The sequence below is a fragment of the Brienomyrus brachyistius genome, chromosome 6 (assembly GCF_023856365.1).
Source record: "Brienomyrus brachyistius isolate T26 chromosome 6, BBRACH_0.4, whole genome shotgun sequence".
NCBI classification, from domain to species: domain Eukaryota; kingdom Metazoa; phylum Chordata; class Actinopteri; order Osteoglossiformes; family Mormyridae; genus Brienomyrus; species Brienomyrus brachyistius.
The window spans coordinates 16383114-16409498 of NC_064538.1; the positions used below are offsets into that span (position 1 = coordinate 16383114).

The 26385-nt window shown below is 46.4% G+C and overlaps 3 protein-coding genes across 8 annotated transcripts in view; 2 read left to right on the plus strand and 1 right to left on the minus strand.

The window, feature by feature from the left end:
* cltca (clathrin, heavy chain a (Hc)) overlaps nucleotides 1-17136 on the plus strand; it is a 30239-nt gene extending 13103 nt beyond the window's left edge. Inside the window, exons 6-33 of one of the 2 annotated variants that reach the window (XM_049016557.1) lie at nucleotides 46-219; nucleotides 2509-2706; nucleotides 3126-3326; nucleotides 3642-3794; nucleotides 4144-4266; nucleotides 4389-4526; nucleotides 4689-4853; nucleotides 4942-5122; nucleotides 5264-5427; nucleotides 7271-7396; nucleotides 7574-7716; nucleotides 8077-8311; nucleotides 8396-8518; nucleotides 8632-8777; nucleotides 8867-9050; nucleotides 9134-9326; nucleotides 9430-9587; nucleotides 9711-9875; nucleotides 9963-10070; nucleotides 10195-10362; nucleotides 10494-10643; nucleotides 10795-10926; nucleotides 11096-11206; nucleotides 11335-11505; nucleotides 11780-12001; nucleotides 13032-13052; nucleotides 15129-15204; nucleotides 15429-17136. In XM_049016557.1, coding sequence (XP_048872514.1) covers nucleotides 46-219; nucleotides 2509-2706; nucleotides 3126-3326; nucleotides 3642-3794; nucleotides 4144-4266; nucleotides 4389-4526; nucleotides 4689-4853; nucleotides 4942-5122; nucleotides 5264-5427; nucleotides 7271-7396; nucleotides 7574-7716; nucleotides 8077-8311; nucleotides 8396-8518; nucleotides 8632-8777; nucleotides 8867-9050; nucleotides 9134-9326; nucleotides 9430-9587; nucleotides 9711-9875; nucleotides 9963-10070; nucleotides 10195-10362; nucleotides 10494-10643; nucleotides 10795-10926; nucleotides 11096-11206; nucleotides 11335-11505; nucleotides 11780-12001; nucleotides 13032-13052; nucleotides 15129-15204; nucleotides 15429-15568 — 4269 coding nt within the window. In that variant the 3' untranslated portion in view covers nucleotides 15569-17136. The remainder of the gene's footprint in view (nucleotides 1-45; nucleotides 220-2508; nucleotides 2707-3125; nucleotides 3327-3641; nucleotides 3795-4143; nucleotides 4267-4388; nucleotides 4527-4688; nucleotides 4854-4941; nucleotides 5123-5263; nucleotides 5428-7270; nucleotides 7397-7573; nucleotides 7717-8076; nucleotides 8312-8395; nucleotides 8519-8631; nucleotides 8778-8866; nucleotides 9051-9133; nucleotides 9327-9429; nucleotides 9588-9710; nucleotides 9876-9962; nucleotides 10071-10194; nucleotides 10363-10493; nucleotides 10644-10794; nucleotides 10927-11095; nucleotides 11207-11334; nucleotides 11506-11779; nucleotides 12002-13031; nucleotides 13053-15128; nucleotides 15205-15428) is intronic. The other variant, XM_049016558.1, reaches the window with a different exon arrangement.
* Nucleotides 17137-17267: 131 nt separating this feature from the next.
* Nucleotides 17268-18763, minus strand: ptrh2 (peptidyl-tRNA hydrolase 2). Its single transcript, XM_049016570.1, has 2 exons — nucleotides 18513-18763; nucleotides 17268-18071 (listed from the first exon to the last, which is right to left on the minus strand). The coding sequence occupies exon 2, from the start codon at nucleotides 18046-18048 to the stop codon at nucleotides 17539-17541; it is 510 nt and encodes a 169-aa protein (XP_048872527.1). The 5' UTR covers nucleotides 18049-18071; nucleotides 18513-18763; the 3' UTR covers nucleotides 17268-17538.
* Nucleotides 18764-18817: 54 nt separating this feature from the next.
* The window catches only part of vmp1 (vacuole membrane protein 1), a 44799-nt gene continuing 37231 nt past the window's right edge, over nucleotides 18818-26385 (plus strand). The window contains exons 1-5 of one of the 5 annotated variants that reach the window (XM_049016564.1): nucleotides 18818-18941; nucleotides 23897-24004; nucleotides 24610-24745; nucleotides 25515-25605; nucleotides 26039-26149. In XM_049016564.1, coding sequence (XP_048872521.1) covers nucleotides 23926-24004; nucleotides 24610-24745; nucleotides 25515-25605; nucleotides 26039-26149 — 417 coding nt within the window. In that variant the 5' untranslated portion in view covers nucleotides 18818-18941; nucleotides 23897-23925. Of the gene's footprint in view, nucleotides 18942-18996; nucleotides 19019-19302; nucleotides 19326-20804; nucleotides 20948-21311; nucleotides 21470-23896; nucleotides 24005-24609; nucleotides 24746-25514; nucleotides 25606-26038; nucleotides 26150-26385 lie in introns of those variants that run through there. The other 4 variants (XM_049016563.1, XM_049016568.1, XM_049016567.1 and 1 more) reach the window with 4 other exon arrangements.

The window sequence follows — 26385 nt, forward strand, 5'->3', positions numbered from 1 at the left end:
GTCGACCCAGCCCGTTGTTAAAATCACTCGGACCTCTCGATACAGATCAGCTCCAAGCAAGATGTTGTGTTCCTCATCACCAAGTACGGCTACATCCACCTGTACGACCTAGAGACGGGCACCTGCATCTACATGAACCGTATCAGCGGCGAGACCATCTTCGTTACTGCCCCTCATGAGGCCACTGCCGGCATCATTGGCGTCAACAGGAAGGGACAGGTACATGCTACTCCAAACGTCCCAATGAAAACGCTACTCCAAGCTTTGTGTTCGTTTTAAAAAATAAAAAAAAAAGCAGCCTTCTTTATTTTGCTCTTAGAAAACAATAGTTACACACTGTAAAGTGTAATTATGATTAATTATTTAAGTACTTGTATCACTTTATAACCCTTGAACACATAACTGAATAATTTATGCAAATTTAAAATCATTAGATGGTAGTCTGTTATGTGCACATGCATATTTAATGCTTGCACTTTACAACGGGTAACGCTGTCACCTGTAGTGTGTGGCGGTCAGCAGACAGGATATCCACACTTGTGAACTGCTGTCAGCCATCACCCAAATGAATTTCCATTACTTAAGAGGCTGGTTGGACCTAAAACCAGCTTAGACTGGTATCCCTCGCCGGTGTGGTTTGGCTTTGGGGATGTACAGCTGTCAGTGCTGACCACAGGAAAGGTTTGTAGACAAAACCTGGGAGGAGGGGGATTGGCCTAGTGCTACTGTGTCTGTTTTTGTTTTTTTGTTTTTTTTCTCCTTGTGGTGGGGTGGAGGAGAGGCTTTGGCACGTTTATCATGGATGCCCTGTTCTCGTCTGTCTGGGCCTGCTGTGCTTCACAGAAGCAGATCAGCGTAGTCGTGAGCCTGGAATTGCGGCATCCCCAACGGCAGAATGCGCCAGGAGCTGGATACTGTGGGGGGTGGGGGGAGGACTTCATTCGGTGAAATGCTAATTTGACATTTTAGAGATGTCTTATTAATGGTTTTCTATGTCTGGTTTAAAAAGTTAAAAAAGAAACAATCAGTTGCTTCACATCTATGAAGACATTCTCTGTTTCTGTGGTTCTGCAGGAACAATGAGGAAGTGATGTGAAAACGCAGAGGTGTCGGGTTCCTCAGCAGCTGGCTGAGGCCTCCTAGTGGCTGCCACCTTGTCTGCGCAGGCTGCTTGCAATAGCTTATAAATAAATTTATGCCAAAGCCTGGTAGCCATTAAATATTGAGAGGAGTGGAAAACCAATCTCGGGGAGGGTTGAAATCTGACCCTGATCCTCTGATGATGTCACGGACTGTCGTCGGGATGCCTCTGTTTTTATTTGAAGCCTCGCAGTGATCTGTGCCTTGATTCATGTTCTCAGCCCTCCTGTCCCCCTCCCCCATGCATCTTGCACCAAACCAAGGAGTTTCTGCCCCCCGTGGGTCAGACCTGCTCTCACTCAGCAGCTGTCCAGCTCGCTCATACCTGACCTTGCTGCATGGACCCGAGGAGGGTACTAGCAGGCCACGTTCGCTCTTAGCATCCGGGGTCCGCTAAGTAACCTTGAGATGGCGGCTGCCGTGGAATCTTTGCTGCAGCGCCTGCCTCTCTCACCTCTCTGCGTCGTTGCTGCTTAGTTCGCCCAAGGTGTCTGAATGTGTTACTGGGCGTGGTTACGATGGTCACTCTGCATGACCAAATCTACCATCACCAGACTAGTGGCCTCTGTGGCTTTTTTCCTTGAGTGCCTGATTTGATTTTAAAAAAGAAATATCATATCAGGATAGAAGATCAAGTAACTGATCTCTGGTTAGTTTTTTGTGAGGCAAAATGCTGTCAGTATGATACTCAGATGTTGCCTCTCAGTAGCTGAAGCCTTTTCTTGGTCCCCTTCTGCCTGGCTGACCCGCTGGGTGTTTCTCAGTGGCCCTGGCCTGAGTGAAGTCTGTCTGGCTGTTTGAAATGGGGAAGCACTTGCTGACTTAGCGCTGATTGCACAGGTCTTATTGAAGGGCCCTTAATGTCCTCTTTGAGTGTTTGCTTTGTCCCCAAAAGCTCCCAGCCACACTGGCCCTGCTTTTCCTGTCCTCATCCGATCACTAACGTGGGGGACCCCGTCCTTGACGTTCTCGGGTCTTTTGAAAGTGCGTCGTGACATGTGAATGTCATGAATACTGCTCTGGCTCCTGGCTGGTTGTAGCAGGGTTTGTTTGGCATTTTGGTTTTAAAGAAAATAAAGCTGATTCTCCTGTAAAAGTAGCGACGGCCTTAATTTTGATGGCGGCAGGGAGGGTGACAGCCTCGCCATATTAATGCAGTCTGTTGGCTTTAAGCGGGCTGCTTTATTCCCCCGCTGTCCAGCTGGATGCTGGGAAGGCTTCGCCCTCTTTACAGGACTCTCATCCCTTGCAGCTGCGCTTTCTGTTGACATGTCTGACTGCTTGCCGTCTGGGTTAGATGATAGAGAATAAGGCACCGTGTGACCGTCAGCTCGCCTTTTCAGTCCCCCTGGGTCCCTGCCTTCGCAGGTGCTCTCCGTGTGCGTCGAGGAGGAGAACATCATTCCCTACATCACCAACGTGCTGCAGAACCCCGACCTGGCCCTGCGCATGGCCGTCCGCAACAACCTGGCCGGCGCTGAGGAGCTCTTCGCCCGCAAGTTCAACAACCTCTTCGCGGGAGGAAACTACTCCGAGGCAGCCAAAGTGGCTGCCAATGCTCCAAAGGTACCCCCCCATCACACATGCCTTATCTTTGGCTCACTGTGCATCTGCTGAATGCTTCTAAACATTTGCAGAAAGTTTTATATATTTGCTTTGTTTGGTGTGGGAGGAGTCTATGTAAAACGACGTTTCCCAAATAATGTTATCGTTTGCTTGTTTTCCTGTTTCCTCTTATGTCGATTGCAATATGATAATGGTCTTCTTTGTATATAGGAAATGTGTTGGGTGGGGGGGGGTAAAGATCAGCTCTATTGAACAAGGTGTTTATAGGTTGGATTAACGGTTCTTCTCGTGACTGGCTCTTGCGTCCTCAGACAGTTCGGTCAACTTCCTCTGGTGTTACTTCATCTCCCAAAGCTACTTGCAGTAAATCTGGGCTTTCGTAACACAGAGGAAGAGTGACCCGCCCTTGTTTGTCTCAGGGAATCCTGCGCACACCAGACACAATCCGACGGTTCCAGAGTGTCCCCGCCCAGCCAGGCCAGACCTCCCCCCTGCTCCAGTACTTTGGCATCCTGCTGGACCAGGGCCAACTCAACAAATATGAGTCCCTAGAGTTGTGCCGTCCTGTCCTACAGCAAGGCCGCAAGCAGCTGCTGGAGAAGTGGCTGAAGGAGGACAAGGTATGCCTTTCAACGGGGGTCAGCAACACTACTTTCCTGGGTCTAAATTATATCGCTTGAGATGTTATTCAAAGGTTTTATGGGAACATTTTCTAAGAAAAGTCCTACTTGGCCCTCTGGCTCTTAATAAAAAATGAAAATGAGAAGCAAAGACTGAATGGAAATCTCATCTCTTCCTGGACATCTTCTTGGGAGTTTCATAGATTTTTCCATCCTCAAACATTCTCCACATGCACATTGTTGGCTTGTAAAGAGTTTTCGCAGGCTACAAACAGTTTTGTGCTCTGAGGGTAACTGTTGAACGTCTCCTTATAGCTCGAGTGCTCGGAGGAACTTGGAGACCTGGTGAAGTCTGTGGACCCCACTCTTGCCCTCAGCGTCTACCTGCGGGCAAATGTTCCCAACAAGGTCATCCAGTGCTTTGCAGAGACTGGGCAGTTTCCCAAAATCGTGCTCTATGCCAAGAAGGTATGCTTAAATATTTAATGTGGCTCCTTGAAGATGTCCGTGGCTCTCAGACTGGTTCCTGTTTGCACTTTATTTAGCAGATGGTTCAGTCAGGCACGACTAAAATAACACGGGCGAACCACATCCCCGTCCTGACTTTGTGGATTGTATCTGCTCATAGCAATTGCTGTTATTATGCAGAAATGGTCAAAGCTACATCAATCTTTAATTCAAGCTTGGAGAACCCAACGCCTTTTTCATCGAGCTGTGGCCCTACAGGTCACATGATGGACAGCTCTCGAGAGATGCCCTGGCGTGCGCATGATTGTGTACTTCAAGGGTGAATCATGCTGCAATATGTCTACCGCAGGTGGGATACACTCCCGATTGGATCTTCCTGCTCCGCAACGTGATGCGCATCAGCCCTGAGCAGGGCCTTCAGTTCTCCCAGATGCTGGTGCAGGATGAGGAGCCGCTGGCCGACATCACGCAGGTCAGAATTTGCTCTCAGTGCCTTCTAGCTACAGGGAGGCCTCAGATTCAGCTTTGCATCCTCAGAGCTTTTGTTGGTGCAGCCTATGAGTTCACACAAGCCCCTTTCTCCACTGCGGCCAGATCGTGGACGTGTTCATGGAGTACAACCTGATCCAGCAGTGCACGTCCTTTTTGCTGGATGCACTGAAGAACAACCGTCCCTCAGAAGGTCCACTGCAGACCCGCCTGCTGGAGATGAACCTCATGCATGCCCCACAGGTGCCAGCAGATTCCCGTTTTGCTTGGTCTAGCAAAAGAGCTAGTACTTTATGTTCCTGTATCCCTTTATAAAACTATTTGTTCCTGGCCTGAAGTATTTGTATGTCTCTGTGGTTGACTTTTCGTGGGCTGGCCTAAAGTGTTTCCATTGGTTTTGCACAGGTTGCTGATGCCATTCTGGGCAACCAGATGTTCACCCACTATGACCGCGCTCACATTGCCCAGCTGTGTGAGAAGGCAGGCCTTCTGCAGAGGGCGCTGGAGCACTATACTGACCTGTATGATATCAAACGTGCCGTGGTCCACACCCACCTGCTCAACCCTGAGGTAATGGCTCAAAATAACGGAAGGGGGTCCACTGTCAGAGGTCATGCCGAGTCTTTGCTCTGACACCACATCTGACGACTTCACGCAGTGGCTGGTGAACTTCTTTGGCTCACTGTCTGTGGAGGACTCCATGGAGTGTCTGAGGGCCATGCTGTCAGCCAACATCCGTCAGAACCTGCAAATCTGCGTCCAGGTGGCATCCAAATACCACGAGCAGCTGGGCACACAGGCTCTCACCGAGCTCTTCGAGTCCTTCAAGAGCTTTGAGGGTATGCTGTTTCAGCATTGTCATCAGATTCTTCTCGCAATTGTAACATGGAAATTTCATGGCTTGTGTGTTGCCTTTTTCCTCTTCATCTAAGAGATTAGCTTTTGTTGATCATTTTCGTTTAGTTGTGCCTGTTTTGCAGGTTTGTTCTACTTCCTGGGCTCCATTGTGAACTTCAGCCAGGATCCAGAAGTTCATTTTAAGTACATCCAGGCGGCTTGCAAAACTGGCCAGATTAAGGAGGTGGAAAGGATCTGTCGGGAGAGCAACTGCTATGATCCGGAGCGTGTGAAGAATTTCCTGAAGGTACGGCACGCCCAGAAGAGAGAATGATCTCCCTGTACATTCATGCGGGACAAGATCTACAGCATACATAGATGCACATATTCTACTTCTTTCAAAACCTCAGTCTCCATACAAACTGTGCTCAAAAAATGCAGACCATTGTCCTGCCCCTCTGTTTTGCTATGTGATGGTCTTTGTCGCTGAATTCCAGTCTTCTCTGTTCAGAATGTTTGTTAATAGCTGGAATTCCAAAGGCCTGAGTGAGTTGTTCTTTTGTGCCAGATGACCTCATTTCATTCATACCCGTATGTCAAAATTCTGTATCTCTAATGCTGTTGGTATATATAATCTCAAGGCTTTCTGTCAGTCCTAATTATTCAGTGATTCCCATTTGAGAAATTTTATTTTTTTGAGCTAAGCTAATGCTAACCTAAAAGCATCGACAATGCCTCTATTGGTAAGAAGTGTACGAAAACTATTTCCTGATGGCAGTTGTTATCTTTTGTGCTTTTCCTTGTCTTTGGAATGGGCAGGACATGTACCAGGTAAATCTCCCAGTACAGGACCTCCTCCCTTTATTTTCACCCGTTCTCTGATACAGGATTAAACCTGGGATTTGTATAATTATTATATTAATAGTCTATCAGTAGCGCCTCACCCCAAAGCCCAGGTGTGATAGTTCCACATCGTGATTAGCGAGACTGCTTTGTTGTGTGTGTTGAGTTCAGAGAATCTCACATAGGCACTCTTTATATAGCTATCAGCAAGAGAGTCTTTGAAACACGCTCTATAGAAGGTTGTGGCTCTGTGACCATCAACAGTGTCCTATTTCCAGAAGGAATCCCCCTTTTGTGTCTGAACAGCTTATTTGTACAGGTTGCACTGGTTTGGTTCCTTCCGTAGCTGTCGAACTAGTATGGGTACTTCATTTTCACACAGCTACGCTGCAGTACAGCAATTCTGACATGCAGGAATAAAACAAAAAACTTTGTCACTAACTTAATCTTGTTTGATTGGGCTATCAGTCAATGTTGAATCTCAACTGACTTAAGAAAAACACTACAGTGATTGCATGCTTCCTGTTAACGACATTACCCAGATTTCCAGTTGAGTCATTGGGCACCCAGCCCTAAGAGTTGCACAATCCCAGAGTATTAATCCTGTAGGAATATCAGTGGCAGTTTGACGGTGCTGGAAGTGTCAGTAGGGAATGTGAAGGCTGTTTGTGGTCCAGTGTTGGTGTTGAGTGTGTGGCAGTGAGGGCACGTCACAGCCCGCGTGTGTGCGAGTGTGTGTACAGGCCGCACTGCTAGCTAGACTCTTCTCGGTCTGGTTTTGTTACTCAGTTTGCATTATTTACTCGATTCTGCAGAAGACTGACCGCTGCCACCTTAGCCATACTTTAACTTTGAAACGTTACACCTTCCATTCGTTGTATTCCCGACACATTTTCGTTTTGAATCTTTGCTTTCCCTTGATTTTTGTCACCTCTGATCACTCTGGCAGGATTGGTTCGGTTATGAAACAGCACCTGGTTTTATTTTGTCTCTCCCCCCCCCCCCACTCATTTTTCATCCAAACTTATAGCAACAGTTTGCAGTCAAATCTGTAGTGGACTGCAGTGTAGATTATTGACAGCATTTGGGGTCAAATTGAAACCCACAGCTTCATCTTGAATGACATTCCTTACAGTAGTTTTATTTCATTGTGGCGGGAGGATTAAGGTCCATTTCCTCCTGATATGTATCTAGAAAAATGCCTTAACTCAGTGCCAGGCAGGTTTGACTGTGATTTCAGTGGGCTGTTTGTACCTATATGAATTAGTTTTTGATATGTTCACCTTCCTTTCCCCCCCCATGAACAGGAGGCTAAACTGACTGATCAACTCCCCCTCATCATTGTGTGCGACCGCTTTGACTTTGTCCACGACCTGGTCCTGTACCTGTACCGCAACAACCTGCAGAAATACATTGAAATCTACGTTCAGAAGGTTTGTATTTACTGCCAAAATGTCTGAGCTCTTGCCCTAGTCTCTCTTCTCAATTTTTAATTGCTTTTGAAAATGATCGTTTGTGCTGATTTTCATTTAGTTTTCGAGCATAGTTGCCTTCAACCGGTACAGACTGGGGTTGCCTGTGCTGCATGTCAAAATGCCATCTTCAAACAGGTGAACCCCAGCCGTCTGCCTGTGGTGATTGGTGGGCTCCTGGACGTGGACTGCTCTGAGGACGTCATCAAGAACCTCATCTTGGTGGTCCGGGGCCAGTTTTCCACCGACGAACTGGTGGCTGAGGTCGAGAAGAGGAACAGGTCCTACCGCTCTGCGTTTTATTGGATTTAATTAGATCCCATCTGACTGCTTGCATCTCCCAGATGAAAGTAAAAAGCAAAATGCAAGGGTGTAAATTAATTGAACTGAAAATAAGACTTCAAATATTTATTTACTGCTGAATGCTAGTAGCAGCAGCATTTATACATGTCAGTATTTTACTCTAGTAGACCAGAAATTATAACCTTGGAGGGTTCACTGGCAGCTTCCACACAGAAGCTGCCAGTGGATGGAGCTGGCAGTGCCAGTGGATGGTCTTGGATGGAGCTGAATGTCTTCCCGATGCAGCCCTTGCTTCAGATGAGCCGTGTGCTCAAATACTGGCTGTCCGTGTTGCGCAGGCTGAAGCTGCTGCTTCCCTGGCTGGAGTCGCGCATCCATGAAGGCTGCGAGGAGCCTGCTACTCACAACGCCCTAGCCAAGATCTACATCGACAGCAACAACAACCCTGAGCGTTTCCTGCGGGAGAACCCCTACTACGACAGCCGCGTGGTTGGCAAGTACTGCGAGAAGAGGGACCCCCACCTGGCCTGCGTGGCTTATGAGCGAGGGCAGTGTGACCAGGAACTCATTAATGTGAGTGCCTCCGGCGGAGTGATGGTCTCCTTTAAGCAAGGTGAGAGCCTGGAAGGTAACGCGTGTTGTTTTATATGGATGCAGGTCTGCAATGAGAACTCCCTCTTCAAGAGTCTGTCCCGCTACCTGGTGCGCCGCAGGGACCCTGATCTCTGGGCTAGTGTACTTCTGGAGACCAACCCCTACAGAAGACCTCTTATTGACCAGGTGAGTATTGTCCTTCCTGGGACGCTTTGAAGATTTGCTTTTCTGGATTCTGGTGCAGGCATGAACTTCCCTGGATGTGACTGCTGCTTATACCTTTTCTTCTTTTACTCAAGGTTGTTCAGACTGCTCTGTCAGAAACACAGGATCCAGAGGAGGTGTCAGTCACAGTCAAGGCCTTCATGACAGCAGACCTTCCAAATGAACTCATTGAGCTTCTGGAGAAGATTGTGTTGGACAACTCGGTCTTCAGTGAACACAGGTAAATAGGTTCTCCCTGCTTTAATGTTTGTATTCTGCATCATGCATGTGTCGTGGTGACAAGTCATTTCCATATGTCTCCCTAATTAGGAATCTGCAGAACCTCCTCATCCTTACAGCCATCAAAGCCGACCGAACTCGTGTGATGGAGTACATCAACCGCCTTGACAATTACGATGCTCCAGATATTGCTAATATTGCCATCAGCAATGAGCTCTTTGAAGAGGCCTTTGCTATTTTCAGGAAGTTTGATGTCAACACGTCTGCCGTGCAGGTACAAAAAAAGCCATTTGTGTTTCCCCGCCACCCTGATATTTAATAAACGAAACATGCTGCTGATTTCCTGTTGCGTTTCAGGTTCTGATTGAGCACATTGGAAACCTGGACCGGGCTTATGAGTTTGCTGAGCGCTGCAATGAGCCGGCTGTGTGGAGCCAGCTGGCTAAGGCCCAGCTGCAGAAGGGTTTGGTGAAGGAGGCCATCGACTCCTACATCAAGGCTGACGATCCATCAGCATACATGGAGGTGGTGCAGGCAGCTAACCAAAGTGGTAAGAGGCAAAATCTGACTCTTGGCAGCCTTACTGTTGGTGGAACCACATCGTGTTTAGAGCTTCTCTAAGTACTCTAAGCATTTTTTTATTTTTTTTATAGGCAACTGGGAGGATCTTGTGAAGTTCTTGCAGATGGCCCGGAAGAAGGCGCGCGAATCTTATGTGGAGACGGAGCTGATTTTTGCTCTAGCTAAAACCAACCGCCTCGCCGAGCTTGAGGAGTTCATTAATGGACCCAACAATGCTCATATCCAGCAAGTATGTATCGCGTGTTTACACAAGAAACGTGATAAATATGATCAAGAAGCACGTTATATACACAAGGTAGTATTGTGAATGTTTGTGAAGTAGACATATTTTTCTTTTTTGCTTTCTCTAAAGGTTGGTGACCGATGCTACGATGAGAAGATGTACGAAGCCGCTAAGTTGCTGTACAACAACGTCTCCAACTTTGGACGGCTGGCTTCCACCCTGGTCCACCTTGGGGAATACCAGGCTGCAGTGGATGGAGCTCGTAAGGCCAACAGCACTCGCACCTGGAAGGAGGTAAGTTCCGTGTGTTGGAAATGAAGCTGTTGCTCCAGTAAGGCTTAGGGTGTTTTCTCCAGTTAACACCTTTTTGCCACTGTCCAGGTCTGCTTCGCCTGTGTGGATGGGAAGGAGTTCCGCCTGGCTCAGATGTGTGGCCTTCACATTGTAGTTCATGCTGATGAGTTGGAGGAGCTGATCAACTACTACCAGGTAACATCCAAAACCGCCTGAACAAGGCTAAGGAATTATTCTTCTTTCTCATTCTGGGTAAAAAAAAAAATTGATGTCCACTAAAGAAACGCTGATGTCCCCCCCCCACACCCACCACCCACAGGACCGTGGCTACTTTGAGGAGCTGATCACCATGCTGGAGGCAGCCCTAGGACTGGAGAGGGCACACATGGGCATGTTCACAGAGCTGGCCATCCTCTACTCCAAGTTCAAGCCACAGAAGATGAGGGAGCACCTGGAGCTCTTCTGGTCTCGCGTCAACATCCCGAAGGTGAAGTTAAGAGCCGTAGTGTCCGATAGTGATAGGCTGCCTGGTATGTCGAATGAATGAATGAATGAATGAAATCAGAAATGGCTTTCTGATTGCTTGGACACTTGACTGATGGTTTGTTTGCATTGTAGGTTTTGAGGGCTGCAGAACAGGCCCACCTGTGGGCAGAGCTGGTCTTTCTGTACGACAAGTATGAGGAGTATGACAACGCCATCATCACCATGATGAACCACCCAACAGATGCTTGGAAAGAAGGGCAGTTCAAAGACATCATCACCAAGGTGCAAGATTGGGCAGTACGCTTGACTGCCATGTAATTAAATCTGTAATACTAGCTTTTCAGGACCTTACTGCTTTGAATATGTTACTGGTTTTTAAGATCAAATCTCTTCTTGAGCTGTTTTGAAACACAGCTTTTGTCTTTATTTGAAGGTGGCCAATGTGGAACTGTATTACAAAGCAATCCAGTTCTACTTGGAGTTCAAACCGTTGTTGCTGAATGACCTGCTCATTGTGCTGTCCCCGCGTCTTGACCATTCCCGCGCAGTCAACTTCTTCTCCAAGGTAGCAGTCTGTCTTGCATGTATATTTCCTGATATCCTCTTTGTCATTGTAAATATTTTATTTGACTTTGTAAAACATTTGTAATCAACATTTAGGGTGTTGAATGATTAGCCTTACTGAATGATCACATTATTCCTGTTCTTAATAGTAATTTTTTTTTCCCTTTCAGGTTAAACAGCTGCCACTGGTAAAACCATATCTTCGGTCTGTACAGAATCATAACAACAAGTCAGTCAATGAGGCACTTAACAATCTCTTCATCACAGAGGAAGATTATCAGGTCAGTGAAATATACAACTTGCTTTGACCCCTGTTAATGTTCTCTAATAGTCTGAGCATTTGGACCAGCCACCTAATGCAGTTGAGCATGAAGACCACTGGCTTGACTCTCACTGTTCATGTCCCCAGGCCCTGCGGACGTCCATAGACGCCTATGATAACTTCGATAACATCTCATTGGCCCAGCGTCTGGAGAAACACGAGCTCATTGAATTCAGAAGAATTGCTGCATACCTTTTTAAGGGTAACAACCGTTGGAAACAAAGCGTGGAGCTCTGCAAGAAGGACAAACTCTACAAGGTGTGTAGTGGTTCTGTGCTTGTAAGGAGAACTTGTTACCTCTGTTGATCTGTAAGATCATATCGTCTTCATGTGCTCTAGGAGTTCTGCATTGCTTCTAGTGTAGTCCACTTTTAGTACTTCCATCACAAGGCAGGAGTGCACCATTTGTACAAGAGGATTGGTCTTCATTAGGAATGGAGCTCCTGTTGATTGTATAGAATCTGTGACATGTGTAAGATGTTTAGCACTGTACTGAAAGCTGCTATGAATGTTCCCTGTCCTGGCAAACCAGGATGCCATGCAGTACGCCTCTGAGTCCAAGGACATTGAGCTGGCGGAGGAGCTCCTCCAGTGGTTCCTTCAGGAGGATAAGAAGGAGTGCTTCGCCGCATGTCTCTTCACCTGCTACGACCTGCTCCGGCCAGACGTGGTCCTGGAGACCGCCTGGAGGCACAACATCATGGACTTCTCCATGCCCTACTTCATCCAGGTCATGAGGGAGTACTTGAGTAAGGTAAGTTGGGGACTTTCCGGCGTGGCTTCTTGCGCTAACGTGCGTTAGCATCTCTGACCAAATTATAAGGCTAAGTCCCCATCTGCTCTGTCCTGTAGCACCTTAGATCCAAAAGCTGTTACTCTCAGTAGCGCAGACCATTGTGTGAAAACCTCTTAATCTGTTGGTCGGTCTCATGCGATCCTCAATCATGTACTAGCTTTAACCTCAAGCATTAACCTATGCTTAACCCCCCCCCCCCATCCCCCCCAAGGCGGCCTTTTTTTCCCAGTTATTCATTATCGCTGCTATACAGATATAGCCGTAGGTATGTCTTGCAGGGATGCTCTTTAGGCTTGGCGTGATACATCAGTAGCTCTGGCTTTCTCCACCGTACATACTGACCAAATAAAGAGGCACTCAGGGTTGGTGTCTTGAAGCTTCACTCGTCTATGATCGTTTCCATACCAGTACAAATAGCGCGCTTTCCCTACCTGTAGCTTTTCTAGGCATCGCACCAGCTCCAGGGTGAATATGCATAGTTACACTCTAAATATCAGCCTGCAGAAACTGGCAGTAACCCTGGTTGCAGCTTATTGACTGATTTCATTTGTAGCCATCAACATAATCAGGCAAGTTGCATTTTATCAAGTTTCTCTGATTTATGACTGGGGAAAATGCGACACACCATCCTTTTGAATGGCACAGTTAAGTGGTATACAAGTTGTGCCTGATGCATGCTTATGAGTTATGTGCAAGAAGGAAACCGTTTTCGTGGGAATGTGTTAGAATACAAAATAAATAATACGCTGTGAAAGGATGATCACCTGGGTTTTTAAATGTAATGCTCACTTTGCACGTAACAGAGCCGCTATCTGCATTTATGTGGCAGTGGATGTGTTGACTTATCTTTACCTCTGACCTAAAAATTGCTTTCTTGCTTGTTTTCTCCCCTCTTTTTGGCAGTGGTTTCGCCCTCAACTTGCTTTTCTTAATTATGTAAAATGAAGTTTGTTGTTTTTCTAAGCTGCACCTCTGAATTCCTTTTCAGGTTGATGCAATTAAGGAAAAGGTGAAAGTAGATTCTTCCATTTTTTTTTTACTTCCTGTCTGGAGGACTGGTACCCCAGGAATCTGCATGAGTTGTTTTCTTTCCATAATACACTGCTGCTTTTGAAACAACACATTCACTAGTGTCTTCCCTAAACCCGACTCTAGTGTAGGCAGACTTCTAGAACCTTCAACCTGTAGACTCGTAGATACTAATTAACCAGTCGTGTGACGTGAATTAATCCACTAAACAGCAATCTGCCATTGGTTGCCAGTCCTGTCACCCCACCAACACCGCTGAGCCAGATGTTTGAGTGTAAGGTTACATATAAAGTTTAGTCCTGAAGTCACCCATTGTACTCAAGTGGAGGGAAGGTCTTGGCACTTATTGGACAAAAGTGGTCTTCAGTGGACTGTAAACCAGTTGTAGAATGCTTTAAAAATTAATTTAGCCAAACAATGTACCTTGTTTACGTGGTTTATGGAGTGACTGTTCTCTTCTGAAGCATGAGGTTTTTAAAGTTTAAAAATTGATCAAAGATTCTAACATTTTAGGAGTTACCAAAAGAGTGCAGATACGACCTTCATGGTCATAATCTATCTTTCAAAATGCCTGATATAGCGGTTATATTTTGATATTTACAGTAACCCTTTATTTCATGTATTGTTAAATTTTAGTTGAACTGCGTTGAAACAAATGAGTCCCAGTCATGGTTATAACAGTGTTAGAACCCACACATCTGTGTGATGTCAGTGTTGTGTCAGAAATGAATTTAAGACTCTAAGACTCTTATCCATGAGTTTTTCAGTGCAGCAGAAATACAGCATGGGAACGTTTTAATCCAGGTTGCTGATTTTCAGGCCCAATATTAACCTGTAGCCCTGAGGCAAAGCTGAGGTCCTTCACTGAGCTTCAGGCCGAGAATGAGCACGCGGGTGCGTGTGTGTGCGCGCGTGTGTGTACGTATGTGCGTGCGATATGTGACACGCCTCTTTTGGAGCGAGCATGCGTGCCCTCTGTTGGCTAGAACGTCACTGCTTAAGGGGCAGGAGACGTCGCTTCTGGCTGTGCGTACTTCTTGGAAAGCCCTGAATGGCTTTACAAATCATCTGCTCTCACTTTTGGCTTCTGTGCTCCCACCCCCCCCCCACCCCCCATGCACACATTTAACCTCAAATGTCACATAACTAGCATGTGTTTTCCTCCTTTGTGATGGTCCTACAGCTTGTTGAAATACCTGGAAAGAGCCTTTTTAACAATACTTACTGAATTCCCTAACAATGTATGTATGGAACTGAACCCAATTTTCACGATTGGTGTAGGGTATGTTACCAAAGTAGCCGATGCTGTTCCTCCCTACCGTAAGTGTCACCATGAAGGAAGTGTCCTGTTCCTCTGCCTGCTTGTCTTCCTAGTACTTTTTGCTACCTTTTTGCTGCACCTTATAGCCTCAAAGCAAATCATATTTCTAACATCTTCGGCAAACCTTCCACTTTGTGCTACGCTTCTAAAATTTGTGTTCTGATGGGAATTTTAGATTAACCCAGCAGGAGATCAAGGCAGCTATTTGGCCCTTGGCTGAATGGTGTTACAAACGTGATTTATGGAGATGCTCATTATGTAATAACTGCCTCTAGTGGTGAATGATATGTACTACATACACTCCCAACACTGAGAATGACCAGTTATGGTAACCACACACAGTAAATGGGTTTGGTTCTCTGCATACGGTTCCTATTAATTAATACATAAAATTAAGGAATTTAAATGAGATGATGACAGACTGGTGGGCCCATTCGTTGCAGGTACCAGTTTGTGGATTAAATATTTTGGCTTTAAATTGGCCTTCAGCTCACCTTATGAGTGTGTCCGGCCTCCTGTGCCCTGTGACACACTGTGCCTTGAGTTCCACAGATGTCCTCCCCCCTGCTTGGAATAGTCCCATTTCTCTGTCGTCCGTAGGTTAGGATTGATACACTAAACAAACGTCAAAGGCTTTTCCACCGTTTTCGCCGGAGGTGCCGTGCTGGCGGGCGCGGCTCTTTTTACCCTTTTGGGTTTCCCCCTCTGCTCATTTCCCTGCCGTGCCTCTTTCAGGTGGACAAGCTGGACGCATCGGAGTCACTGAGGAAGGAGGAGGAGCAGGCCACAGAGACACAGCCCATTGTTTACGGTAGGGCCTCGCACTGCTCCGCGCTGTGCATATAGATAGAAGTGTCTGTACAGAGAAATGTTTTATGGCATCTATTCAGAGGACAGTAGTTGCACTGTCCAGATGGAGCACAGATTCAGAGCAGGTAGCATTTTCTAAGCTGGTGTCCATGTGCGTCGTCATCAGCTGCTCATAATGCTGTTTCCCACTTCGGTAATGTAAAATGGTGTCCATCTCTCCTGCAGGCACACCCCAGCTGATGCTCACTGCTGGCCCCAGCGTTGCCGTGCCCCCCCAGCAGGCTTACGGCTACGGCTACACGGCGCCGGCCGGTTATGCTGCGGCCCCTCCCCAACCCCAGCCAAGTTTTGGCTACGGCATGTGAGGCCCCCACCTTGCTGTGCCTGGGGCCTGTCCATCCTATATATCAAGCAGTTCTCCACCAGCTTGTAATGATTATCTACTCACTGCAGGAGATTCGAATAAGCAGTTGTTTTTTTTTTATTACTATTTTCTTTTTAATTTTTCATGAAGGACATTTTATTTCTGTTGCTTAAATTTTGGATCATAATGTTTGTTGCCTCCACATTCCATTTTCAGTAGAATGATTGTTCCCCCCATGTTTTATTTCTAGGGTAATTAATGTATGTTTAGATTTGGAAGAGAACGTCCACAATTAAAGGTTTCTTTTGAAGCATCTTATTTGCACTCTAGTGAGATGAAACTAATGTAGAATTTCCATGTTGATGTAAGCCGCTTGTTCTGTCTGTAAGATGCATTTAATTATTGTATATTAAAAAAGCTCAATATTCATATTTGAACATTGAACTGCAGCTTACACAACTACAACAGCTAGAAACACTAAAAAGAAAAGTCTACTACACGAGTGTAGTTGTGTAAAAAATGGAAAATGCATACAGACGTGGTTTATAAAGTAAATTCTAATCTTTCCCCAGCCTATGCAGGTTACCCAGTTTAACTGTAGAAGAGAAGTTTTTTTTCGTTCACTCCATGTATACCAGGTGACCTTCTGTTGTGCTATCGACAGTGTTGTGTGGGACCATTCCATTTGAAGGGGGGGGGGACCCTAGCCCTTCTGACCTGTGTGTGTATTAACCCGTCCCTTGTGCTGAGGTTTGTGTATGCTGGATATTGTGGTGTACTAGGTCACTGTTCCAAGTGTACAGAAGAGAGGATTTAAAACCTAATACCGTGCTGTCCTGAGTTTTTTTTGCAATTTGCCCACTGATGAAATTGAGAATAAAATTACAGGACTATTTTGGTGTCTAAATCTGTGTGTTAAAATCATAAATCATCCACCTTCAAAGTTACCTTAATATTTCCTCTTCACTTAATTTATACATATATATTGGATCATAAATGATTTCCCTCAAAATAAAGGCTTCTTGTTTGTCAAGAACAGTTCTGTGTAATGCCTGTTTATGTGCCATGTATTTTGTTAATTCAGAGTATGGCTCATAATTATACATAATTTGTATTAAAGGTTTTAACATGCATTTCAAATGTGGAAATGCTTTAGTGTAACTGTAAATGTTAACAAATGCAATAACCAGCTCAATGAGTGGCTGTATATGGTGAAACAAATATACTCAACTATGTACGTGTACAATTGTCTGATTTACAGAAATGTCTCGTTATCTATTGCAGAATGTCTCAACGGCCAGTTGTAACATTGGTTTGAGTATAAGGTAGGCCGCTAGATGGCACTGTAAACAACTGACTCCCACTCAGAGCATATCAAAATTGTTAAAACTGGGAAAATCAGTGCTAAGATTGCTGGGGGGAGGGATTTTACCACTAGTGACTGTCCAGTTGTGTCTCCGACGTGTGGCTCATGAATAACTGAAAGATCTTTACAAAAATTTCAAGAAAAAATATTTCGGGTTCAACTTGTGTTTAGAGTTGTGATTAAAAGTTACCTGAAAACCTTAATTGAGTTGTCAATTTCTTTAATTTTGTCCGATCCACATGAGGTTTAGTCTAAATGTCTGCAGGCAAAATGTTTCATGAAGTTTATGCTCGTAAGTGGAAAGAGTCCAGTCCATACAAAAAATTTACAGCAGTTTGTTTTAAAAGAGTTCTTTATCACAAGACTAACATTCTTCCACAAATCAAAAAATGACAATTCTTGGGACTTTGGACAAGTGAAGCGTAATGATTTTGCATCATTGAGTCCTTTGGAGTTTAATCTTGCACAAAGCTTTGTAAAGTCAATATTTCACTGCACTTTTTAAACAACTGTAGGCCAACAAATACTAGTATGCAGTTCAAAAAGGACCTAAATTATGTTTTATAGCACTAGTAAAGAGTACAAGGCTTTCTAACCATTCATCATCAATAAAGTTTTAAGTGCCCAGTGACCATGTCAATTAGATCAGCAGGTCCTGGACCTACACCTAAAACAGTACGTGAGCCAGGAGCAATCTGAGTTCTCCCAGCATCCTGAATTAAGCTCACTGGCAGTCCAAATTCTTTAGCCCGAATTAAGAGTTCATGTAAGGTGTCTTCATCTGGGGCCTTGACCACCACCTTAGGCTGGCCAGAGTACTCCCACTGTTTCAGGAGGTCAGGGTTTCTCCGTTGGACTTGTTTGTAGGCAGACACTGCGGCGTGGGAGCACTGGGCTGCAACCTTCCCTTTTCCCATCTTCAAGTCGCTCCGCACCACCAAGATCATCTTGAATTCTCCGCTCTCCCCCATAACACTCGCCTCGTCTTCACTTCCATAGGGAGCAGAGTCTTTTAACGATCTGACAAAGCGGCCTCGAAGGAGCCATCCGATGCAGAGACCACAACCCAAACCCGCTACAACTCCTAAAGCAATCTGAGTGGATAGCGAATCCATTTAGAAACCGCAGCTGTAGATTTCTGGAAAAAAAAACATAAAAAATAAAGTTGTTAGTCAAGCGGCTCCATAGCGACATCATAGGATTTAAAGTTAATTGTATCTTTATGGTTAACAAAATTGCATTTGTGAAAAATGGGGTCTAACATTTTCTCTAAAATGTCACATAGGAGCTAAAGATTTTATAGATGAAATTTTTTTTTAAAGATTTTATAGATGCTGTCAAAGACCTGTTTAAATAAAAAGAGATTTCCAGAAATTAAGTATTTCCTGTTTAAATATCTATTGTTCCTGTGATAACCGCGATCAAACGATTACATAGATCAGTCTTAACACTATTACTGATTTCTGCATGCGGGCCCTTCCTTATTCAGATAGCACGTTAGCTTAGAAATCTACTTGGATATCTGGTTAACTCGGTCCAAAAAAATGTACGCTACAAAACAACGTTTAAGGTGGCTTACTTCGTTCAAAAACACTGCAGACAGTCTGATGCAATCAAGTTGACGTATCCAGCAACTTTCTACGCCTTTTAACTAAAAGCGGCGAACCCCCAGCCACCTGCACTTTTTCCGTTTATGCCTACAGTCATGCGGTCGTCGCACACTGATGATATCAGCACGGGGTATCTGCTTAATCAAATAAAAACCGTAATTTGACGAAAAGCACTAGTGGTTAAAAATCCAAAGTGAATACGCCATTTGGGTAAATTAAGTTTTTAACGTGCTGTACGCGAGATTAATTTCGCGTCGCGGACTTTGGTAGGGCCAGCGTTAGTATAGACCAATCAGAAGCCGCAACGTTTGAGGAAGTGCGTGACGTGTAGTGAATGACCGCGCGACGGCTTCCTGCGCTTCTGACTGCGGCGGCAGTGTGACAGTGGAAAAGAGAAGGTAAGGCAGTGTACATATTACCAGGTTCTTTGTAATGCTGGGGATATACGCGTGTAATTATTATCAGTCAATACAAGGTAATCTGCAGTAGTGTCTTAATCCGATAGCGAGCATTTCTTTAAAATTTTGTGTTTTTACGGATTGTGAATCGGGTGACTAATTAGACGAAGTGTCTGACAAACAGAAATAGCCAGTTCGGGGTTCGTTAGGCCGGCTGACATTCTGCTCCTGTGCTCGGGCGCCGCCTCCACCTCGCGCTATGCTTGTGGCAAGGTGTCATTTACCGGCGTTTGGAAAGAGTAATTCGCCCGGCTCCAGCCTGACCGGTGCGCCTGTCTGACCTTCGGGAAAGGCCGCTAAACATCGACTTAACTTGGCTGTCCGGTACCAGCGTCCGCCTTTTGTTTGTTAGTATAACGTGAAATAGTCATTGATACTAACCCCCATAGCAGTGTTTTCAGAGACGTGATACTTTCAGGGTACTGCTGCTGAGTAGGAATTTAAGGCTAAATTGAATGGTATTATTTAGTCGAGCATGCTGTTTTGGGGAGAAAATTATATATATATTTTTTTATATAATTAAGTTTTACTAAGCTGTTCATTATATAGACACTGCCTGTTTCTCTTAGTACTTAATTTTGAATGGTCAGTGAGTGGACTATCAATATTTATTTCATTCGAATGCATAAAACGAGTCTATATATTGTCACTTATGTCTGTCATCCATGGAGCAGTGAATCATTTACAGAGGTGGTGTAGCTTCAGCAATAAGAAATACGTATATCTGTTATGAATAATGCATCAGTTATATATACATTTAGACCGACGTTAAGGTACTTTGATTGGTAATGGGATTCTTTAGTAATGTTTTTGCAAACTTTTTCTTGCCAGACTGTTCTTGGGTAAAGTAATACGGCAGCTGGGTTTATCCTTTGCCTTGTCATATAATCCCTGTAGCCGGTTTCTGTTGCTCAACGGTACACATCATAGGTCAATGTGCAAACCTGACTGTCTCCGAGGCTTATCACTGTGTGTGCCTGCACTGACAACCCATAACCGGTGCTATGGAGCCATCCATCCATCCATTTTCCAAACCGCTTATCCTACTGGGTCGCGGGGGGTCCGGAGCCTATTCCAGAAGCAATGGGCACGAGGCAGGGAACAACCCAGGGTGGGGGGCCAGCCCATCGCAGGGCACACTCACACACCATTCACTCACACATGCACTCCTATGGGCAATTTAACAAGTCCAATTAGCCTCAGCATGTTTTTGGACTGTGGGGGGAACCCGGAGTACCCGGAGGAAACCCCACGACGACATGGGGAGAACATGCAAACTCTGCACACATATGACCCTGGCAGAGACTCGAACCCGGGTCTTAGAGGTGTGAGGCAACAGTGCTAACCACTGCACCACCATGCCCGCCCCCCGTGCTATGGAGCCGAGTTCGGAAAATGCGGAGGATTCGCAAAGTTTTAGGCTGCTTTCATTATGAAGGCCGAGGAACGTTCTGGAATGTGGGTTTGGAGCGCAGGGGCATAACCTTTCTATCAAATAGTTTATTGCCCCAGCGACCGTGTTTCCCAACTTTAAATTGGATGGCTGCTCGTGCATAGTGTATTGCTATACACAGCTCCCTAGTCTGACTCCATCCAGTTTTGTGTAAGAAATCCTGTGAGATTTATTTAACAAGTTTTATTTTTGGGAGCGACCTGAATGGTTTTATTTTTACGTTTTTTAATTAGGCGTGGTTTCCTCCTGTGGTTGGGCAATTATTATGAGAGGCACATCAGCCATTTCCAGGTAGAGTCAAACTGTACCCTGGTCTTTTTGGGATGTGTGCACACACCATAATGACATCGTCCTACATAGGAAATTGCGCTGAAATGACAGCAGAAGTACCTGCAGTCGTGTCTAGCAGCCTGCTAGTCTTATGGTCTCCGTGTAGCACTGAGGTCAAAGCCTCTCACTAATCGGGATCTAGCCCTGATCCTTGATGCCAGAGGTGAGGAGTATGTTTTTCGGTTTTTATTGCTACCTTATGGATTTCAGATTTGTCTCGTTTTCTGATTTGCCTCATGGTGACAGCTCTCCATGTTGACAGTAAGGGTTCTCTTCCTTCATTGTAGTGTTTGTGCAATAGGTTTATAGTGCTGTCTGGTAATCTGTGTCATCAGTGTGTGCATTTGCAGGGCAGAAATCTCACATTTGTGAGGTCCGCCTCCAGCTGGTGAGGTTAAGTCCTGTTTTTGAGCAGAGAGATCCTGTCATGACTGCACACTGTGTGCCTGGATGTTTTGCCATTCCGGAGAATGCTCCCAGCATGCTTTGCGAATGAGGTATTGCGCAATGTCCCTCTGGCAGGAGCTGCGCATTCTGCAGGACTGCCCAGTGTTGTGCAACTTGTTCTCAGGGATGGGGGAAAGGAGGGTTTTCAGAAAGTCAGGCTCCTCTCTCAAAGTGCTGCGTCTTGCTGTGGAGTGTGAATAACTAAACAGGAACGATGCTGAGACCTTTGTGCCGTCAGGTAAAAGGCCTGTTCTTCACGGCCGTTCTGTTTCATCGATTACTGTAATGGGTCTGTTGCTTGGCTGATTTTATCAGTCTCGCTCTTGCCTCTGGAAAATAAGGGCAGTTGAGGAGTGTAAGACAAACAGTCGTCAGAGTTTCTGCTGTGGCTGAATACTGACCTTGTGCTGGCCGCCTGTCTGGTGATTATTCTGCACATGCTCTCTGGTTGCATTGTAATTTTTCCAGTTTGTGATCTTGGGGTCTAGTTCTTGTTTAAATCTGTCATACTTAACATGTCAGGGGGACCTTAATTTCAGATCGTACCTAGTGATTGAGATGCATGCCCAATGTGTCATTTTCATGAAATTAAAAAATGATGTGAAATATTTCTGCTTGCGGGGCTGAAATTCATCAGCCAGGGCCATGCAGCGCAGGGTTCTGAAATGCTGAAATGAGCTGGGAATGAACTGTCCTCCACACTAGCCTCAAGCTGCAATGCTGTGGTTTTTGTATTATATCATTTGTCAGTAACTGTAGTGTTTCCCTACCTGCCGGCTGCACTGTTGTATCCCCTCCGTTACCGGTGGATGCTCTGTGGTCCTCTGTTTTGAATTACCCTGTTGTTTGCTGTTCCCTGTTGTTTGATTCGCCACACTGGTTCTGAAAAACAGGTTTTTGGATAAACGACCATGTGTTTGGGTTGAACACACTGAAGATTGACAGCCAGTTCTGTAAAGCGGAGCTCTGCGGGCTTTGACTGACCCCTTGTGACCTACCATTAGGTGCATTTAACGATTCATTCCAACCAAAGGCTTTCGGTTCATTCTCTTATCTTCCGGAGATGAAGCCTTTGAGTGGTTCTGCAATCAGACCCGGACATGTCTTTGCCAGGTGCTGAGTTTAAATTCCTTTCTCAGTACTCGGTCTCTTAATGTTTTTTTTTGTTTTACTCCGTATTCGAACAATTGTTTGATGATTTTTATCCTGTGGTGGTGACCTTGCTCTCGGTGGGTTTATTTTTGTTCTCATTTACATTTAGATTGCATCTCTATTTCCTCTGCATCGCAGGGGGATCTGCGAGGGTCCTGGAATAGCAACACTTACGCTACGACTCTTGTGTGCCTTTTAGTGGTATTTGCATTATTAGCATTAGGGGAATTCAGTGTTTTGAAAGTGGCTTTAATGGCTGCCATTATCTGTGAGGGTCTTGTTGTCAGAGGGTGTCTGTGCCAGAGTTGCTCCTGGTGGAGTCTCCCCAGAAGGCCTGGTCAGAGATGTCGTCCCCCGGCAATCCCCCACAGGAGTTTGCACAGATTTGGTTGTAAATCGAAGGAAGGGCTGTGGCTTGGGTCCTTGTGTAGGCCTGACCATTGATTTATGTTCCCCTGCCCCCCGGCAGGCTGTGGTGAAGTGTTCAGGCTGACCTGGAAATGCCCAGCTGAGGTGACAGACCAAGTTCCTGTTCACGCACCATTTCCTTACTGGCGTTAACAATGTGCAAATGTAATGGGGTTGGGAGCGGGAGTGGTGGCTAGTTAGATAGGGGGCTGCCACCACAAGTGATATCTGCAAGAAAAACTGTTCAAACCAGTGCTTCCTTTCTACCGTGACATGGGCTGTCAGCTGAAGTGCTGCCCATGCAGAGCCCCGGGAGCGTCCCTCCCCACCCACTAAAGGAAGTGGTACCATCACCTGTTTGGTTGTTGCCCCGTGTCATAATTCTGATGATAGTGTGCAGTGCTGGTCATTACATCTCCATAAGCTTCAGTCATTGCCGTGGTGATTTATGGAATATACTTTATCATCCCAGACACATACACACACACACACAGACACACACACACACCTACAGCTCTTGACCTGAGGACGTTGCATAGACTAGGACAGGTTTGCAAATCCGTGCTTTTTAAACTGGTTTCAAACCTGTGCCCATGTGTACAGGCACACCTGCAGCGAAATCAGACCTCCTCACTTATTCTGCCAGAATGTTTTGCCGCCTGTTAAATATTGTCTCTTGTGAATGATTCCCAACCCATCCCAAGCGGTTTGTCAGTTAACTTCACACACATTTCAAGCTGTTTTCCTCCTTGTCTGCCCTGGCTTTTCCTCGACCAGCAAAGTGTACATAAACAGGCCTGAGCTGTGTGTAATTACGGCTTGGACCGGCACACCCTCACTGGGTCCATCTCCTGCTTTTGTTTTAACTCCTGGTCTGTTTGAAAACTGCCTTTTTGGATCGTGTTACTTTAATGACCGCATTTAAATGATCTTCTTGGGTGTATTTTTGGTTTTCAGGCATTTATGGCGTATGTTTTAAGTGGCCAGAAGCGTGTGGTGTTAAGACGTGCTGTGGTTACCCCGTTCTTGTGGTCCTGGTGTGAAAGCTGATTCGGGTCGGGCTGGAGCATGTCTATGATTGCCCTCCCTGCCCCTCTGCCTTCAGATCCGCTGGTCCAGGAAGAAATTGGTGCGATGGCCGAACATGGGACTGACTGTGAGCTGCCACAGAGACGGACTGGATCCAAGGAGCAGCAAAATGGGAAGTTTGCAGGTGGGTCTGCGGATAACAGGTTATTTATGAGAAACCTTTGATTCTAGGAGGGGGCTGGGGCAGAGTTTTGGGGGGGGGGAGGCGGGAATGGCTCCGTTCACTGTGAGAGGGAAGTGAGGCCTCCAGGTTCTTGGCGACGTGTCGCACGTGGGCACGAGGCATCACCTGCTGCCTCCGCATTATAACTCTAATAGCAAAAGTGGGTGTGGGGAACTCAACGGTTAAGTGATAATGTTCAGATAAGGCCTTCTCATAATGAAGAGAAACTTATCTATTCATCTCTGTTAGAGTTAAGGGGAAAGAAATTCAAGAAAGGAGGGGAATTACCTTCTGTGTGAAATCGGCTTATCGGAAATGTCACGATCACTGAGTGCAGCCTTAAACTTAAACCTATAAAGTTACAGGCACAGGTTAGTTTAAAAAGGAACTTATAATTAAGAGATCTTGAATTTGGGTGCTGAGTTGAACCCAAAAACCTAAGAAGGGGGTATTCCTAGGGGTGTATTTTGAGACCATCCACTGGTAGGCATTTGCAGATTCTTGTGAATTGTGTGACCCTTTGGAGGCATGTGGTCCCATGTGATTGACCCATTGCCAACCAACAGATGGCGTGTCACTGGCTGAGAGGAAGCAGCGGGAGAAGGAGGAGCGCCTAGGCCTGGTGCTGTGGAAAAAGCCCCTTGTGACGCTGCACTACTTCTTGCTAGAGACCCTGATCACCCTGAAGGACTGGACCTGGAAGTAAGAGTCACTATGGAGCCCCCCCCCCCCCCCCCCCGCAAGAAGTCCATGTTACCTGTAGGAGGAGGCTGGGAGTCCCACGGAGTCGCCCCACCCTGCTTTCTGTTAATTGGCTCAGGAATTTGGGATGTCCTTTGAGAGGTGGTTTAGTAATGGGTTTGAAAAACTGAGTAGACTTTCCCTGAAATGACTCCTCAGCCAGCCCATACAGCTAACCTGTCTGCCCTTGACATTGCTGCAGTTTATTGGGAGGGCACTGCGTCGCGACCTGCCCCCTAAAAAAAATAAGATCCCGCCCCACCCCTGCGCCATTGGTGACTTTCTGTGTGGCGAGCTCAACCCTGCCAATGTGGAGCCAGGTCCAAGGTCCATGTGTCTCCTGTTTCCATTATGGCGTCCTTTGCTCACTGGGCCGGCTCATGAATTCCACATGTGGACCGACGGGCCACCCTCAAAAAGGGCTGTCATTTTGCAAGAAATGGCCTGCGCGGGGCATTAGTGAGTCACACCAGGAGTCATCTGGGTGTTTTCTCACCAAACCGATACGTATGACTGCTCATCCTGGATCTGATGCACTTTTACCAGGCCTGCAGTGTGACCCCCAACCATCTGCTGGGCTAGTTTTAAAGGGGGGTTGGGGTTCCTCTGAATCCTATTAAGTAAGCATTGTGTCCTTCCTCTCCCCCCACCCCCCACATGAGCTGAGACTGACTCCCTGGGCTTCCTGTTCCGCATCTCTTGGCGAGACTCACTCCTGCTCTTGTTCCAGGCTGTACCGGCAGAAGGGGCCTGTATTCGCCGTGCTAGTGCTTTGCGCAGTCTTCTCCATGGCCTACTCCGTCGAGGGAGCCCATCAGAAGGTGAGGAGCTGCCACGGATTTCATTTAAGAGAGAAGATGGGGTCACAGGGGGCGTTCCCGCTGGTGCGGACGTGCCGAGGGTGCACTGGGGAGAGGCAGTCATGCGAGGGCAAGCGCCGAGCGCACGCCGTGTTTTTGTTTTCCTCCACTTGGCCGCTGCCCCGAGCGTGCAGCCAAACCGCCGGCCCGCTAATGAAAACCACGAATGTTTACAAGGAAAGTAGGGGTGGGTGGGGGGCCAGAGGAGAAGGGGGTGAGGAGGAGTTTCGCTACCGTGGCCCTGCTGCCCTTGGCGGGACTTGTGCACCGTGTGCCCCATGGACGTGCCTGTTCCCTGGCACTGTGGGGGCCTGCTGGGTCCCATGATACTATCCAGGACTGCTTGTATGCCGATTCATTACAGTTCGTTTCTATGTGTGTATGTTACCTGCAGTATGTGCAGTACCTGGAGAAGAAATTTCTCTGGTGTGCCTACTGGGTAGGCTTGGGCGTGCTGTCATCCGTCGGCCTGGGGACAGGCCTCCACACCTTCCTGCTGTACCTGGTAAGTGACCCCCCCATTTCCTCCCTCTCTCTCTCACACATGCGCACACATGCAGACGCTGCCTTACCCTCAGCTGCTCTCTGAAGAAGGTTACCGAGTGCACGCTTCTGGCACTGGTGTTGAGTTCAGTGTTAGTCGTGGGCGTGGCTGGGGAGGGTGAGCGAGCCACTCCTCCATTGGGGGGGGACGTGTACGAATGCATGTGTTTGGGGCTCTGAAAAGGGCACAGCGGAGGG